Source organism: Leuciscus leuciscus (genome assembly GCF_965113295.1).
Source record: "Leuciscus leuciscus genome assembly, chromosome: 1".
NCBI classification, from domain to species: domain Eukaryota; kingdom Metazoa; phylum Chordata; class Actinopteri; order Cypriniformes; family Leuciscidae; genus Leuciscus; species Leuciscus leuciscus.
In genome coordinates, this window is record NC_138725.1 from 30,313,645 (window position 1) to 30,330,112 (window position 16,468).

General features: G+C 37.1%; 1 protein-coding gene and 2 long non-coding RNA genes across 3 annotated transcripts in view; 2 read left to right on the top strand and 1 right to left on the bottom strand.

Annotated features, from left to right (window-relative positions):
• Nucleotides 1-16,468, top strand: part of LOC309503405 — a 311,403-nt gene that overhangs the window by 177,709 nt on the left and 117,226 nt on the right. The gene's annotated exons all lie outside the window — the stretch shown is intronic.
• Nucleotides 2,210-14,993, bottom strand: LOC309499476 (uncharacterized protein). Its single transcript, XM_082170734.1, has 5 exons — nucleotides 14,736-14,993; nucleotides 8,589-9,019; nucleotides 8,158-8,199; nucleotides 7,361-8,083; nucleotides 2,210-5,226 (listed from the first exon to the last, which is right to left on the bottom strand). Exons 2-5 carry the CDS (start codon nucleotides 8,818-8,820, stop codon nucleotides 4,514-4,516), a joined length of 1,710 nt encoding a protein of 569 aa, XP_082026860.1. The 5' UTR covers nucleotides 8,821-9,019; nucleotides 14,736-14,993; the 3' UTR covers nucleotides 2,210-4,513.
• LOC309503840 lies at nucleotides 9,015-14,007 on the top strand. Its single transcript, XR_014207887.1, has 2 exons — nucleotides 9,015-9,494; nucleotides 9,708-14,007. It is a non-coding gene; the product is annotated as an uncharacterized lncRNA (long non-coding RNA).

Sequence of the window (16,468 nt, forward strand, 5' to 3'; positions counted from 1 at the left end):
AACTTGTCGGCAGAGACAAATGGTTGTTGTTAGTGCTCGTCAATGTAAAAATTTTTGAGACAGCCAAACTTATCAAAGATGGCGTGTTGATTGTTCACAGAAGTTGAGCAGGAATTTCAGCATGGCACTTTTTAACGCTCAAAGAATGTGAGGTAAGATATTGCAATACAGCAATATTTGACAACCTTTTCATTCTAGACTGACAGTATTTTCCAGGATAATTTTTTGCTCGCCTTTTGCGAAAGTTCTAATATAATGAATGAACTTTGTGTAATGTGTGTTGTGCTTTCGGATCTAGTCCTGATAACTAATTAAGGGGACTGTTTGGGGAATGAGGAACACCGGGTATGGAAGTAAAATAATGCCAAATGTTTTTGGGAAAAAAAAAGCTTGTTGAATTGGACATTGCATTAACTGTGCTTGCATTTTTATACATTGTATTTTTAGGGCTTGCATTTTTATGGGCTGAAATTCAACATGGTTGTATATTTAAGCTGTGAATAATTTAATTCACATTTTCATTATTAAAAATGATCCATATCTTTCAGATTTCACTTCCAAAATATTAATTCTGTTTAAAAATACATTCTATAATATTCAACAGGCAAATTTCAGTCCATTTTATTTAGCTTCCACAAATTCAGTGGTTTAAATTCAGTTGAAAATACAACATTTCACATCCGAGAACTGCAGGAATATCAATAGATTATTGATTCATAATCTCCATCTGCTGTTAGTTGATCTCACCAGCAGGGCTGTTGATGAAGACTAGAGCAACGGGTAGAGTCATTCATTCAGATTTACAGAAATGGAGCAAGCGGTAAGTATTATGTGATGTTTATCAGGGCCAGTAGTAGCTATATATGGAAAAGTTGATAAAGACACAAAAGCTGTGTTTATATTAAATTCTTCACGGTTACTTTTGTTCAAATAAGCAGCTTTCTCCACCATAAATTATATTAATGTTATTACCTGATGCCGGACGTACAGACCAAATGTTAAATCTGAGGTAGACATACCCTTTTCATCAGCGCATGGCTCGCCAGAGCGCCATTCATTTACAGTGTTCAGTGACCTTCTTTTGTCAGTGCCTCAACCTTTAAAGTTTAATGAGTGTGTAAATGACACGAAGTTATCTGCATTTGAAACAGATGGGCGCTCATAGAATGAGTTCATATGGAGACCGGAACAGGACAGCATTCAATAGGAAGTTCGAATTTTTAATGGTGGTGCCATCATTTACTCATGAAAAATGTCTATATAAGAATAATCCTTGTAATCATTTATAAGTCATCTGGGAGTCACAGCGCCTCCTGTCGGAGAGAAACAGTGTCACATGATTCAAAAGTGAAAGTTAAAGTACAGGTGTGACATTTTGCTCAAGCTCATTTCTGATGGGAATACATTTTACCTTGAGTGTGTTGGATGTGTCTCAGTAGCTCGTCCACCACAAAGTCGAGAAGACCGAAAATAAAGTCTTATTGCACATTTAATACACCCATTTTCCCCATAACTCTGCATTTAAATTAGTAGCACAAACAAGAAAAAAAAAATAGGTTAAAGAATAATAAAGATTAAGTAAACTGATGTTGCTTAGAGGAAGCAGATGCAATACTTTTTTTTTTTTTTTTTTAACACTGAGTGTGGTCAAATGAACCTTAAGCCATTTAAGCCATCCTTAATATTTAACGTGCATTTGAAGAATTTTGTTCAAAGACGTTTTCTGATAAAATTATGAGAACATTCATCAATAATTCATGACAATATATGGAGATTTCATTAACTTTTTTTAAAAAGTGTTTAGTAAACACTTGCATATTCTTTACATGAATTTAAATGAAAAGTCAGGAACATAACTATGGGACAGGCTACAAAACAATCCCACTTTCCAAGGATGTTCTTTTGATTATGATTTCACTTTTCTTTTTTTTCTTTTTTTTTTTAGTTAGTGTGTAATGTTGCTGTTCGAACATAAACAACATCTGCAAAGTTACAACATTCAAAGTTCAAAGCAAAGGAATCACTTTTAAAGGACTACAACAAATGGCTGGTAAGGACTACAATGAGCTTATTCGTTATAGCATCACTGACCCTAAAATTTACATAAACCCTTTCCCCCGGGAACACGCAAGCAACAAAGTGGATGTGGCAGTGTTGCGAAGAGGAAGAGTTGTTGTAGTAGAGCACATTTATGAGTCTGTTCAAGCTGTCACATTCATCTTTTTACATTTATTGCAATACAGTACATAACACAAATGCAATAGCATGCCATTAAAGCAAGATGACAACATAGTTTATAACCGTAATTAAACTAAACTATACCTGTTCTATATTCATGATCGCATATATTCTCTGGCTCATATCTTACAACAGTTCCCACACGATTATCATGACAGAATATAGATTATCATGACAGAATATGCTAATCAAAGACTTGAAGATAGCTAACTCCACATCACATAAATTCATCAACTAACCATTCAGAAACATCCTGTTGCATTCTACATGTTCTCATGCTTCTTGAGTCTCTCCATCTTTGTCCGACTCCGGTTTGAACATAAAAGGCAGCAGTTTCTGACATTTTCAGTGTGTGTCTGAGTGAGGTAATCGGAGCTGCTAACACACAAGCTGTTGTAGCTCCGCCCTCTGTGCCGGCAGCAGCAGCTCATTTGCATTTAAAGGGACAGACACCTAAAACCTCACAAAATCACTCAGGGGACATCAGAGACTTATTTTACATCTTGTAAAAAGGGGCATTATACCACCCCTATATATAACAGCACACACAACCCTATTCACTTAAAGTTATTTGTCATTCTAAATGTTTTAAGGATGTTCCAAGTTGTTGTTTTAAGAACGTTTACTCCCAACATTGAGGACATAAAAACTTCTACAACTCGAAACTTCCACAAAATTTACAAATAATGTTTTTCTGCTAAACTTTTGAGAACATTATTATAGGCCTGATAACATTGAACAAAAATTGTATTAAGGTTACTGAAAGAACATTTGTTCATAACTTTGAGAGAATCAGAATCAGAATCTTAGCCAAATTTATGAGAACGTTCCCTCTTAGCTGGGTCCTTCCCTCCCCAAAATGCAAGCCATTTCAATCAAATAACATAAAAAAAAAAATAAAAAAAAAAAATAAAAAAAAAAAAAAATATATATATATAGCCTATATATATATATATTAAGCTTGTAATATGTTGTTTAAAATTGCCATTCATTTGTATGACATATCATATTTGTGCTTTTACAAAGTATCACATAACAACACAACTTTTTTTATTTTTCAGTTTTTCAATTTCTTGTAGTAGCTCTTGTCTTTCTTTTTCTTTCTTGTTTTTTTGTTCTCTTATTTCTTTGACTTTCTCTTCTTTCAGGTGTTGATAGAGTTTTTCCATTATTTCCTGTTGTTTCTGACGATCGTCCAGCATCTCTTTGAGTTGCTCTTTTCTCTCTCTGAAATCATTCAGTTCTTCTGCTTGTTTTCTGGCTTCATCTTCATGTTTCTTCTTAATGTCTTTTATTTCCTCTTCATGTTGCTGTTTTATTTCATCTCGCTCTCTCTCTTCTCTTTCTTGTCTGTTCTTCTCCTCTGTTTCTCTTCTCTTTTTCTCTTCTTCTTGTTCTCGTTTCAGATCTTCAATCATTTTCTCCCATCTCTTTCTCTCTTCTTCTCGTCTCTCATCATCTGCTTGTTTTCTTCTTTCCCACTCCTCTTTTCTCTCTCGTTCTAGTTGTTCATTATGTATTTTCATTTCATGTGTTTTTTCCTCATATTCTCTCTCTTTGTCTTCTCTTTCTCTTCTCTGTTTCTGTCTCTCCTCTTCTATCTTCTGTCTTTCTATTTCTGTCTCTATTTTAATTTTTTTTATCATTTTCTCCAGTTCTTCTCGTTTTTCTCTCAGTTGCTCCTCATGTTTCTCTTTTCTCTTTCTTTCTTCTTCCTCTCGTTCTCTCATCTGTCGTTTCTTGTTTTCCTCCCATTTTCTCTGTTGTCGTTTAATTTCCTCTTGAATCTCTTTTTTGTCATTTTCAGACTCTTTTATTTCTCTCTCCCATCTCTGTCTCTCCTCTTCTTCTTCTTTATTCCTCATTTTCTCCTCAGATTCTCTATTTTTTGTTTCTTCTTCTTGTTTAATCTGTAATTCTGCAATAATGCGCTCTTGTTCATTTCTCATCTTCTCTTGATCTTGTCTGTATTTTTCTTCTCTCTTTTTATCTTCTTCTTGTTTTTCTTTTTGCTGTTTTTCATACTGTAATCTCTGATGTTCAATCTCTCTCTTCATCTCTTCTATTTTTTGATGATATTCAGTTCTTCGCTGTTTTTCCTCTTCTGATTGTTTCTGGTTTTCAATCTCTCGGATCTTTTGTTCTGTTTTCTCTCTTTCTTCAAACTCTTTTCTGAGTTTTTCCTCTTTTTCTTTCAACTGATTCTCCATTTTCATTTTCGCTTCGTCTGCTCTTTGTTTCTCTTCCTCGAGTCTCTTCATCATGTTTTTCATTTCTATCTCATATTGGTTTGTAATTCTTCTCTCTGATTCTGAATTTCTCTTTCTCTCTCTTTCAGTATTTCCTCCATTCTCTTTTTAATGGACATCTCTGCCTCCTCAAACATGCTGTTAGTGAAGTATCGACCATCATTACTATTTTTCACTTCTTCTACCATGTTCAACAGTTGAATCACTTGAGTTTTGTCTCGTTTTTCTCTGTTATTGAAAGCCAGGAATCTGTTTCCACAATCTCTGATCAGTTTCTTCAGTTCAGCAGAGCTACTTCCCTTCACATAGTTTTCCATGGTGACATTGTCTAGATCATCTCCTCTAGTGAACAGAACGATGCTGAACTGAGCAGATTTTGGGCCAAAGATATTCTTTATCAGATCTACAGTGTCTGATTCCTCCTTGGTGAATCTCCCCAAACTCAACACAATGACAAACACATGAGGTCCAGGTGAAGACATTGAAACACATTTCATTATTTCTGCCACCAGTTTTTCATTTGACAGTGTTGTGTCAAAGAGTCCTGGAGTATCAACAACAGCTACTGATCGACCATCAACTTCACCAACTCCCTTCTGACAAACAGTTGTCACTGAATCTGAGCTTGATTGGCTCTGAAACTCATTTCTTCCCAGAATAGTGTTTCCTGTTGCACTCTTTCCACTTCCTGTTCTCCCGATCAGCACAATCCTCAGACCCTCTGGATCATCTGATTGATCTGAAGAACATGAAACACAAAATTTTATATATATATATATATATATATATATATATTTGACATCGCTGAATTTAAATACATTTTCAAAGTAGAATGATGCTCTTCTTTGTTAATTTATATTATAGGAAAGGAAGAAAGAGTAATAAAACAGTAACAAAAGTGGCACAATCATGACAGGACACGTAGCATATAGGTTTAACGTTTGTGAACCTTTTAGAATTTTGTATATTTCTGCATAAATATGATCCAAAACATCATCACGTTCACAGAAGTCCTAAAAGTAAACAAAGAAGAAAAAAAAAGTTTTATATATCTGTGTGGCAAGTGAACTCTTGCTTTCAGTATCTGTTGAGACCCCCTTGAACAGAAATAATGGCAACTAAATGTTTTGAGTTGCTGATCAGTCCTGCACGACTTTGAGGAATTTTAGCCAATTCCTCGGTACAGAACAGCTTCAACTCTGAGATGTTGGTGGGTTTCCTCAAATTAACTGCTTGCTTCAGGTCTTTCCTTACACAACATTTCAGATGGATTAAGGTCTGGACTTTGACTCAGCCATTCCAGAACATTAACTTTGTTCTTCTTTAACAATTTTTTTTAGAACGACTTGTGTGTCTGGGGTCGTTGTCTTGCTGCAAAACCACTTTTTCTGGAAATTCAGTTCACAGACAGAATTCGCTGGTATAATAGAACCGCTCCTGGCGTGCGCCTGGTAAATCCACCGTTATGATAGCAATCCGCCATGGAACAAGCACGCCTGCTCTTAAAGGGAATGTGAGATGTCGCTCTGATTGTTTTTTTTCACGCTACGCCCAAACCACACCTATGAGTAATGTAGCTACTTCAGACCAACCCATTTTAGATTTGTGAGATCCGCCCACAAAGTTACTTGCGTTTCGCATTTGGTACTTTGATACTACGTTTCAGATTGTTAAAATAGGGCCCTGAGTCTTTGGTTCACTGCCGTTTTAAGGACAAAATACTCAGCAATGGTCCTTGACTTTTTCTGCACATGGTTTGTCTCAAAGTATATTAACACTAGAACTCCCAAGGCGGTCATTTTGACCGTTTTTAAATTTTACAATGTAATAACTTTGTTAAAATAAAATAAATGTGGCTGTAGGACTCTGACTTTTCCTAAATATGTGTATATTTTATTCTGACACTGTTATTTTATTAAAATCACAAAACACTAAACAGTTCTGACTATTTCTACCTAGAATGACCATAACGGTCATTTTGACCGCACGCGTTATAGATATCATAAGTCCGCTACATTGCAAGTTTCGTGGAGGGACTTCATCACACGAACAAAATAAAACCAAGGAGACATGTGCCAAATGTCACAAAGTGTGTGGGAGCTGCACACGAAAGGCGGTGTTTACCTGTGTGGAATGTGCGTAAGCGTCAATGATGCGGGGTGTTTGTTTGCGCCGTTCGAATGGGCAGTTAAGCTGATTTTGTTCGTTAATATTTTTTGTTCACTGAAACTAATCGTTCTAAAGCAGTTCGTTTTCTTGTTTAGCGAATGTTCATGTTTTTTTCTTAGGCTGTTTGTATACATTTTCACATTCATTTGAATTAAAATGTTGTGTACTGTTTATCATTACCTATCATTGTAGATCCATTTATTTTTAGATTTTGTATTGATTATTGAACTTATTTACAAACAGGGCTGTACTAAACGGTATGAAGCTTTGACGTTTCCTAACTTTTGTGCATGTCTACGTGGTGAGTGCGGTGAAAAAAAATATTATTTTGACGCAAAACGTTCCTCAAATAGAGGCAGAACCTGTCGGTGCAATCTTTCTTTTGTGCTTGTTTTAAGGGCTATGACGACAGGAATTAAAAGCTTCATTGGAAAAGAGAAGGTTAACATGTACAATAGATATGACATGACGAAAATGACGTTCAGTACGGCCATATGAACGTCAAAGTATGAACGGTCAGAATGACCGCTATGATCGTTCTAGTAGTTATGGAATTCCGGTAGTTCTAGTGTTAAAAACACCACATAGACATATAAACAATATTAAAACCCTGATTTTCACCTCAGGGGGACTTAACACAGGGGGTTTTGCAGAGAAAATCATAATGGGTCCTATCAGAGATTTTGAGAGTAAAATACACTCACCCTGTGATGGTATCTTCTGTTTTAACTCTTTATTTTCATTCTCCAGTCTCTTCAGTTCTTCTTTATATTTCTCTTCTGTTTCACGCCTGGCTCTGTCCTCTTGTTTTAAGTCTTTATTTTCATTCTCCAGTCTCTTCAGTTCTTCTTTATATTTATCTTCTGTTTCATACCTGACTCTGTTCTCTTGAGCTTTCACATACATCTGAAGTGAATATGGTTTAGTCTTCAAGTTCTCTATATAATCCAGTAGTTCTGGTATCTGTCTTGAGTTTTCAGGTTCCTTTAACCCCATCACTCTGTACTGATCACCATATAGTCTGATTGATCTCAGAGTTTCTGATTTGACTAAATCTGTCACTAAGTCTCCAACAGAAAGGTCCGAGGTGAAGATCAGCATTAAATGCTCTCTGGAGTCAAATATCTTCTGGATCTTCTCCATTTCTGCTTTGTCTTCATTATTGAATGGAGCATCAGGAATGATGATGAGGAAAACATGAACTCCAGGATCACAAAGAGACACACAGCGGAGAGTTTGACGCATCACTTCCTGCTCTGAGAGCCGACTGAGTTGTGGAATCTTCACCAGACTGATCAGACGACCATGACGTTTCACGTCTCTCCTCACACACTTTGATCTTATATTTGTTTTCTGCAGGATCAGCTCTGATATGGAGGATTTTAATTTCTCGTCGATCCCGCACACAACCAGATTCAGCTTTGACACTGGAAAACGTACAAAAATAAATAATGGACTTTTATATTAAGTAGAATACACTGAGACTTACACATAGACTTACTGTTAGGGCGACTGGCATCTGGACTTCTCTCTCTTTTGCTCCCTGCAATCAAAATAAAACACACACATATATTAGTTATGCTATTGATTGTAAGTTGCTTTGCAAAGAAACATCTGCTAAATTAATAATTAGCACTTTTAACTATATTGTGACACCATAGTGTGATGTCACAATGATGTAAATTGTTAATAATGAAATATTTTGGTCATGAATGAAAGTGCCTGGTAAATTAATAAGAGTAAATATGTATTCATCAGATATAAATCCATATTCATCAGATCAAGTGTCTGTATATGTGTCAACATGTCCCTCTCTGTGCTACATATAGCATTTGATTTTGTATGTTGTCATTAAATGCAATTACATTCATTTGTACATATAATGCAAGTTTATTTAAGTATCTAAAATGCAGCACAATCTTGAATACTTACAAGGTGCTGGGATACCCAGGAAACTGGATATACTTCTTTTTTCTTCATTTTTGTCTTTATGGCTGTCATCATATGCTTTAACCTCTTTGAAAGAATGCACAGGTCTGCTGTTGTCTTCGTCCAGTGATGAGCCGGGTTCAGTTGCCTCTTTAGCATCATGTGTGCTTTCATTAGTTGTGCGGTTAATAGCCTCTTCACCAAATACTTTCAGCATTTGTTTCACCCTGCTCATCTTTTCCAAAGTGAAGTTTTTTTATAGTATTAACACTAGTGTGTTCTAGTATTAACACACTCTGAGATGTTTGTCTGGAGCAGCTGAGGAGGACGGTTGACTCCGACTCTCTCTACAACATCTGGAGGAACTTCACTGTCAAACGCAGCTCGTCCCAAAGGGTAGTTTCACTGTCTTCTGACACATTCTTCAACACTCTCTAAAACACACACACACACACACACACAATTTTTAACAGCATTTCATTGTTTTTCACAGGAGAAAAATATTACTGCATATACATGTACTGTACCTGATCATTTCAAATTACATTGGTGCTAGAAGTGACAAACACATATATACATGTACATACTTATGACTTTGTTTTATTGGATGTTCATCGGATAAATTTAAAGTACTAAGAAAATAGAGATGTTTAAACAATATACAATTAAAACACAATCTCAGTTTAAAATGTAGTGATGCTTAAACTCATATGAGTGCCACTTAAAAACAAAGTTGAATATGTAATGTGGCTTTATTTCTTAATCAAACCATTTTTACATAAAGCAAATACATAAAGTAACCAGCATAGCCATGTGGGGCCCAATGTGTTTAACCAGGGTGTCACGGTTCAGAGGCGTATTCCTGGGGGGTATTCCAGAAAGCAGGTTATGTGACATAGTACATGTTTAGTATATGTTTAAGGGTAAGTACACTGTAAAAAAAATTACATCCCCAAGTCAAAAATTTCAAGTGACCGATAACATCTAAATTTTTCAATTAGTCTGACGTATTATTTCTCATTGAGCCAATGTTAACAGACTATTGCAACAAGAATTTCACTTGGCCAATTGAAAAATTTAGATGTTATCGGTCACTTGAAATTTTTGATTTGGGAGGGTTAGAAATTTTTTACAGTGTAAGCGGGTAAACTCAACTACTTTCAGTTCCAAAAACGGAGGTATAACTTTAAGGGTATATAAGTAGCCATAGCAAGCCACTCTTTGAACACAACCCGTTCCGTTGCAGCTCATGATCCAGGGTTAGTTTACTTGGTGTTCACTTAGGTGTTCAGTGGGTATGACAGATTGTGCATAATATTATATATCTATAGTTATATCGATATATAAAATGCTTTTTAAACAAGGTAATGTTAATTTTATTATAATATATAGCTAATTCTCGTCTCACACATCGGTGTTATGCATCCATTTTTTTTTTTTTTTTTTTTTTTAACAGGACATTTTCTATGCTACACAGCAAAATCCCCAGTGTTAAATTAACACTGAAAAGTGTGATTCAGATCACATTAGTTCTTTGTTCATCTGACTGTTATAAATCAACAACAGCAGACAAACAAAATCTAAAGTAAACATATAAGGGTCAAGAGCCCAACTAAAGCAAACACCCATCACCATAATGGTAACTTACAATGTGTGATTTTCTCCTTCAGTGATTCTGCTTGTTAACATCAGGTGTCTTCAATAATGCTCAATCATCACTCAAATATTCACTTAATTAGCTCATTAACTTTAACACTGCTTCAGTGTTCATTTAACACTCTGCTAAGAGTTTATATAATTCAAACTTTTCAGTGTTAATTTAACACTGGGGATTTTGCTGTGTATAAAGTATTTATATAATAAAAGACATACATGATTTGATATGATATGATATATTTCCAGCAATGTGGAAGCAAAATGACTAAACAAAAAGTAAACTTTATACAACCATGTTATCTTTGCAAGCACAGGCTATATTTCGTTTAATCAGTCTTTCTTTTTATTATATAATTAGCATCAAACAAACAATATAGTTCTTATTCACAGTGATTAAAGATTATTAATGTGTTGTCTGCCCTCTAGTGGTTGGAAATGTGTATTACATGTCTTATTATGAGCAGATTCTCTACACCTGTGGACAGTGTAAGAGGAGCGTTGATACAAGGAGCCCCGTTGTTACATCTGGGAGGCGGGATTGGTGCGGCGGTCGTTTTCGGTTTCCCTTATTCCTTTTCTCCCAAACGTTATGTTATGATTATTGTTTGTTAATAAAAATCCTATTGGACTGAGCCTTCTGTGTTGACCCTCTTTTGTGTTATGGCAAGGGCCGTAACAGTAGCTGACGAAAAGGGGGGATTTAGAGAGATTGATTCATCCATGGAGTCGTTTGAGAATCATTGAAAAATGTGGTGATGTGCAATGTTTATTATGAGAAAATTAAACCTTTTTTTTTTTACCTTTGATGCATGTAAAACCTATTGTAGGAGACCTCCAAAACAAAATCTTGAGACTTTAAAATGGCATTATAGGGGCACTTTAAACAAAAAGATTGAAAAATGATTGCACAACGACCAAATATGTGGCGTTCCCTTTCAGTCGGTCACTCTTGACGTACACGGAGGTGGGCCGACAAAAATGGGATCTCGCTTGAGAGACCAATCCACTTTGAGTGTAAACTAAACAAGCTAATGCACATTTAGCATCGCCTCGCAGCACAGGTATATAACAAGCAGTAGGTGCATCGCATATTTGACTTTCGCTTCAGAGCCAAGCACTGTGTATGTTAAGCTCTACTGGTTCACAGAGTGTTCGACGAGCCTTTCGTTGTTTCTGGGAAGAAGTCTCTCATGGAGTTGGTGTGACAGTGCTTTTCAGCGGTGATCACGACTGAAAAAAAAAAGAAGCTTTTTTTACAGCTCTGGGCATTGAGCCTTCCTGAGTTTGCTGTCACTCAGCAACAGTGAGACTTTAGTTTTGGTTTTTGAGTGCCACAATGGGCTGCACTATTTCCTGCTGTTGGCCGTGGCCATCCCCTGTGCGCTTCAGCACTAGAGAGAACGGTTTCCCTAAAAGAGCAGGCACGAGCGTTCCAGCTCCCGATCTAACTCCTCTTCTGGTGGGAATCAGAAGAGGGCTACTTTGGCTAATAGCACTGGGGATCTAAAGGTTAGAGTGTTGGCTTCCTCGACGAGACCACCTCCACAGGCCCAACACTCCTTTATCACACCAAAAACCATGGAGCTTCCGAGAGAGCTTGCTGGCCCCTCCTGGCGGAGCCAGTCGTTTCTTTCGGGGATCTGCCGGATGATCAAATGTCGATCGCTGCATCAGAGGGTGAGCACGAGTTCTCTGGGGATGATAATTCAGCTGTGTTACCGTAGCATTGCCCAAATCAGACCCGGAGCTGACTGCTATGATTTCCTGGGCCGCCGCGAGCGTCGGGCTTGAGTGGAATCCTCCATCATGTCCCGAACCCTCAAGGCTGGATGACAAGTTTATCGGGGCGGCCTGTGACTTTCGCCTCGCGTCTTTATGAAGGTCGCGGCGGCAGCCATTGTTCCACTGAGAGAACACAGGGTTCGCATTCTCAAGTATCTCAACGAGTGGCTCATAGTGGCCCAGTTGCGAGAGCAGTTATGCGAACACAGGGACATGGTGCTCAGTCACCTCAGCCTGTTGGAGCTTCAGGTCAACTGGGACAAGAGCAAACTCTCCCCCGTGCAGAGGATCTCTTATCTCACTATGAAGCTGAACACGGTCAACAGACAGTGCGCCTCAAAGAGGAGCACGTCTAGTCAGTGTTGAACTGCTTGAATTTGTTCAGAGGCAGGGCAGCAGCCTTTTTCAGAGGCTCCTGGGGCATATGGCGCAGTAACGCCACTCCAGTTGCTTCATATGAGACCGCTTCAGCAGAGTTGCTTCGTTCACTGCAGAGTTCCAAGATGGGTGTGGCAAAATGGCCCGTACCGGGTTTCCATCACCACGCACTGTCACCAATCTTTCAGCCCGTGGTCGGACCCTTCATTTCTATGGGCAGGAGTTCCCCTAGAACAAGTGTCCAGGCATGCTATGGTCTTCACGGATGCCTCTGCCACCGGTTGGGGGGCCACGTACAATGGGCATACAGTCTCGGGCATGTGGACAGGTCCCCAACTGCATTGTCACATCAACTGCCTCGAGTTGCTAGCAGTATGTCTTGGGCTGAGCCTCTTCAAGGTGCCGCTATACGTACTGGTCCATACAGACAGCACTGCGACCGTTGCGTACATCAGCCAACAAGGTGGTCTACGCTCCCGTCGCATGTCGCAACTCGCCGGCCATCTCATCCTTTGGAGTCAGAAGCATCTGAGGTCGCTTCATGCCATTCACATCCCAGACGTGCTTAATGGTCAGTTGTTGTTCTTGTTTGGCACCCGTTTGGCACCCTGTGCTTCCATGCATTTTACCATTTTCAAATGTATTTATTTTTCAGACAGTGTGATTCTGATTGTGGACAGCAGGTGTCATCATGAATGGTATAAAAAAACCCACCATGAAACGTGTATGGTTTGTGTATGGTTTTCTAGCTTAAATTTATATTAAGCAATATTCTTTATTAGTGGACTCAAATGAAATACATTCACTGTATTACTACAGTAACATACTGTTAAAGGAATTACAATAAGACTGGGCTGCCAATATTTCAATGTTAATTTGATGTAGTTTATGGTTGGCTTGCCTTTTTGTCTGTTGCAGTCTAAACATGTTACTTCAGTTGATAGTCTTTGACTGTTTTTTCCATTAATAGCAAACGTTTGGCACCCTGTGCTGCCATGCGGTTCACCGTTTTTTTTCTACATATTTATTTTTACAGTGTAGGATATTCTACATTCAGACTGCAGGCACAAAAAAACGGTCACAAATTTGACTTTTTTACTCATACTGTATGTTCCCAGCAAGCATGTTGTTATGTTGTCTTAAAATGTTATGTTGGCTTAATCTGCTATGGCTGCAGGGGGATAGTAGGAACAAAAAAAAGTGAGTACGAGTAGAGTATGCTGCAATTTTTTTTTTATTAGTTTAAAGTACTAATGTAAGATACAGTACAACAGACATGGACTCCTACATCGGACAGACATCAAATTTCGATTAACAATTAACAAATTAACTGGGTTGATGTCTGATGCCAATGTTTGTTTGACATAAAGCTCAAACACAGCTTGCACTGAACGTCAGTTAAAACGAATCATGTTGATGTCTAAAACTAGCATTTGTTTGATATCAAACTGCAATATGGCAGACAGAGATTAAATTGAAAAGAAAGATCATGCTGACTAATTTGCCAGTGATTCCCTCAAGATTTTCCTCTGGATTTTTATAATGGGGTTTTTCAGTTTATGAAAAACATAACTTGACAACAACAGCAAATAAGCACATTAGAATGATGGAGTAATCCATTGAAATCATGGGAATAATAATTAAAAAAAATGTTTATATTCCCGTAGAAAACTGTTATTTTAAATAGTAAAAAAATATTTCCCAATATTACTCTTTTTGCTGTGCTTTGGATCAAATAAATACAGCCTTGGTGAGCAGAAGAGACCATAGTGTATGTATAAAAAACAGATCCACCCATGTAATGGAGGAAGCTTTGTTACTTACTTCCTATGTATAGTTTAAAAGCCAAACATACTGGATATGTTCTTGTACATTTTAGTCTTAAAAGGTAATATTGATGGGAATACATCACACTGTGCAAAATATTTTTTTTTATCATTATTTTATGCAAACAACTCACAAATCAGCTTTCAAAAGATGTGTCAGATGTGCTGCTATTATTGTTTTTACACTAAGAGACACTAAAACTATGGAAGCATTTTGCAGGCAAATTTCAATTTGAATTGTATAATGTGCAAAATTCAATGTGGAATTGAAAATACATGTTAATATCTAAGATGATTATATAAAAAAAAAAAATATACAAAAAAAATGAACCCCAACTAAATAACTTATTGGTTGTTATTTTTACACTCATGTTTTCCTTTCTCTCAGTACCGGAAACATGCGTTTAAAGTCAAAACAAAGCAGCAAATACACTAATTAATGCCAACATACACAAACAGTAACAGACCTTGACGTTTTAAAGAGAGTTTTAAAGAGAGATCAACATACCTTCATTGCGCTCCATTGTATCATAAACTTCTATGACATTTGATAAAACCTGTGCGTAAAACTCACATGCGTCCCCCTGTGGAGGCTTTAAAACACATCCGCATAATTTCTATTTCACTGTCTTCGTGGCTTTTCTACACCACAGTTCACGTAAAAACAGTTTTGTGTTAATATACACATCTCTTTGTTCCTTTTTTTTTTTTTTTTTTTTTTTTAAATGTGTGCTTGGTATTTTATAAAAAAAAAATAAAAAAAATGTCACACAAAAAAAAAAAAGCATGCAGATTTATCAAAGTTTTATCAAACAAGTTTGTATTTGTGAGCTGAAGTACTTTCCTCAAGATTTGCAGCAATGCAGCAAAACCAAAGTAATTTCCGTTACAGACAAACAGGATGTGGTACACTTTCTGTTGCTTCTCAAAGAAGATTATAATTAATAGCAGTTACCTAGCTGAGACATTACATGCCATGACATTGTTTACTTTTTCGTGATATGTTGCCCCAGGATTTTCACAGTTTAGTTTACAGAGTTTTCTACACCTTTTTTTCAGCGTGGTTCTCACATGCATTACTGATGTAGTGAACAAATTCACAAACAAATTAAAATTCACCGGATTACCAGAACAATAGCTATGAGCTTCAAAACCAAGAAAACCATGTCGATATATTAAACTCAATGCTTATATTCAGCTTATATTCAACTAAAGTAATGCACTTTGTATTTGGCATTTAAAGTGAAGATATAATGTTACATTTGTGCCATTCTACAGAAGCGGTGCAAAATGCTGTCCCCCGTATATTTAAAGACATATGTAGACAACTGACATAGATCAGGTTAGCTTGATTTAATCAGCGTAAAGGCAATATAAAGAGTTAATTTAATAACTTTAAATAAAGTGGTTTGTATGTTATTCTCTATTGAGTGGCATGTATCCCCCAGTCTAACCCTCTAAACTTCACTTAGAAAACAAACAGCTCCATTTTTTTTCATATTTTTCATATACCTCATCCTTAAAAAAAAAGGCATTTTGGTTTTTTTTTTGGCAATACCAAAACACACACAAAAAAGTCTCTCTGAACTGATGAAATATTTGGCCGCACCTCAGACCATGTGACCAGGAAGACAAAATGTGTGTTCGACTTAAAGGTGCAATAGTGATTCTCCACAGAAACATTTTTGTTATGCTGGTTGATAGTCTCCTCATAACCTGATAGCAATCACTATGTTATGTTAATCACTATGTCTGTGCAGGCATAGGACCATAAAATGTTCGTTCCGAATGAAATGATACCATGTGTTCCCAGTCAGTCAACGTGTGTTTGCAGACCACTGCGCAGGATGTTCACGTAAGCAAACTTCATATGTCATCCTCACTTTTCACGTATGCTGTGCAGACAGAGTGAGAATGGCAGGCAAACAACCTAACTTTACTTCTGAACTAAAAACAGTTATGTACCGCTGACTTTGCCCTATGCAGAGATTCGACTGTGTTGCCGCTTCGTCCTGAAATCGCAAATGAATAAATCTGAAATACAGTGCAGTCTTTCCTTTATGTCAACAGCTGGACTTCTGAACCGGAGTCATTCCACAATCACATACGTATGCAAGTAAGCACTTCTGTTTCTCCCCTCACTGGACTGTAAAGTTTTCTAACCGGTGAATGACACAATGTAATCCAATAATCCCCGCCAAATGATAACCCCCCTAGCATTGGTAGGATAACTTGTGGGGG

Bases quoted from the DNA above. Each gene is read 5' to 3' on its own strand.
- LOC309499476 (XM_082170734.1), bottom strand. From the start codon at position 8,820: ATGAGCAGGGTGAAACAAATGCTGAAAGTATTTGGTGAAGAGGCTATT. The intron at 8,200-8,588 runs GTAAGTATTCAA...TTTTGATTGCAG, and splicing joins CCTGGGTATCCCAGCACCTT to GGAGCAAAAGAGAGAGAAGT. The intron at 8,084-8,157 runs GTAAGTCTATGT...TACGTTTTCCAG, and splicing joins AGATGCCAGTCGCCCTAACA to TGTCAAAGCTGAATCTGGTT.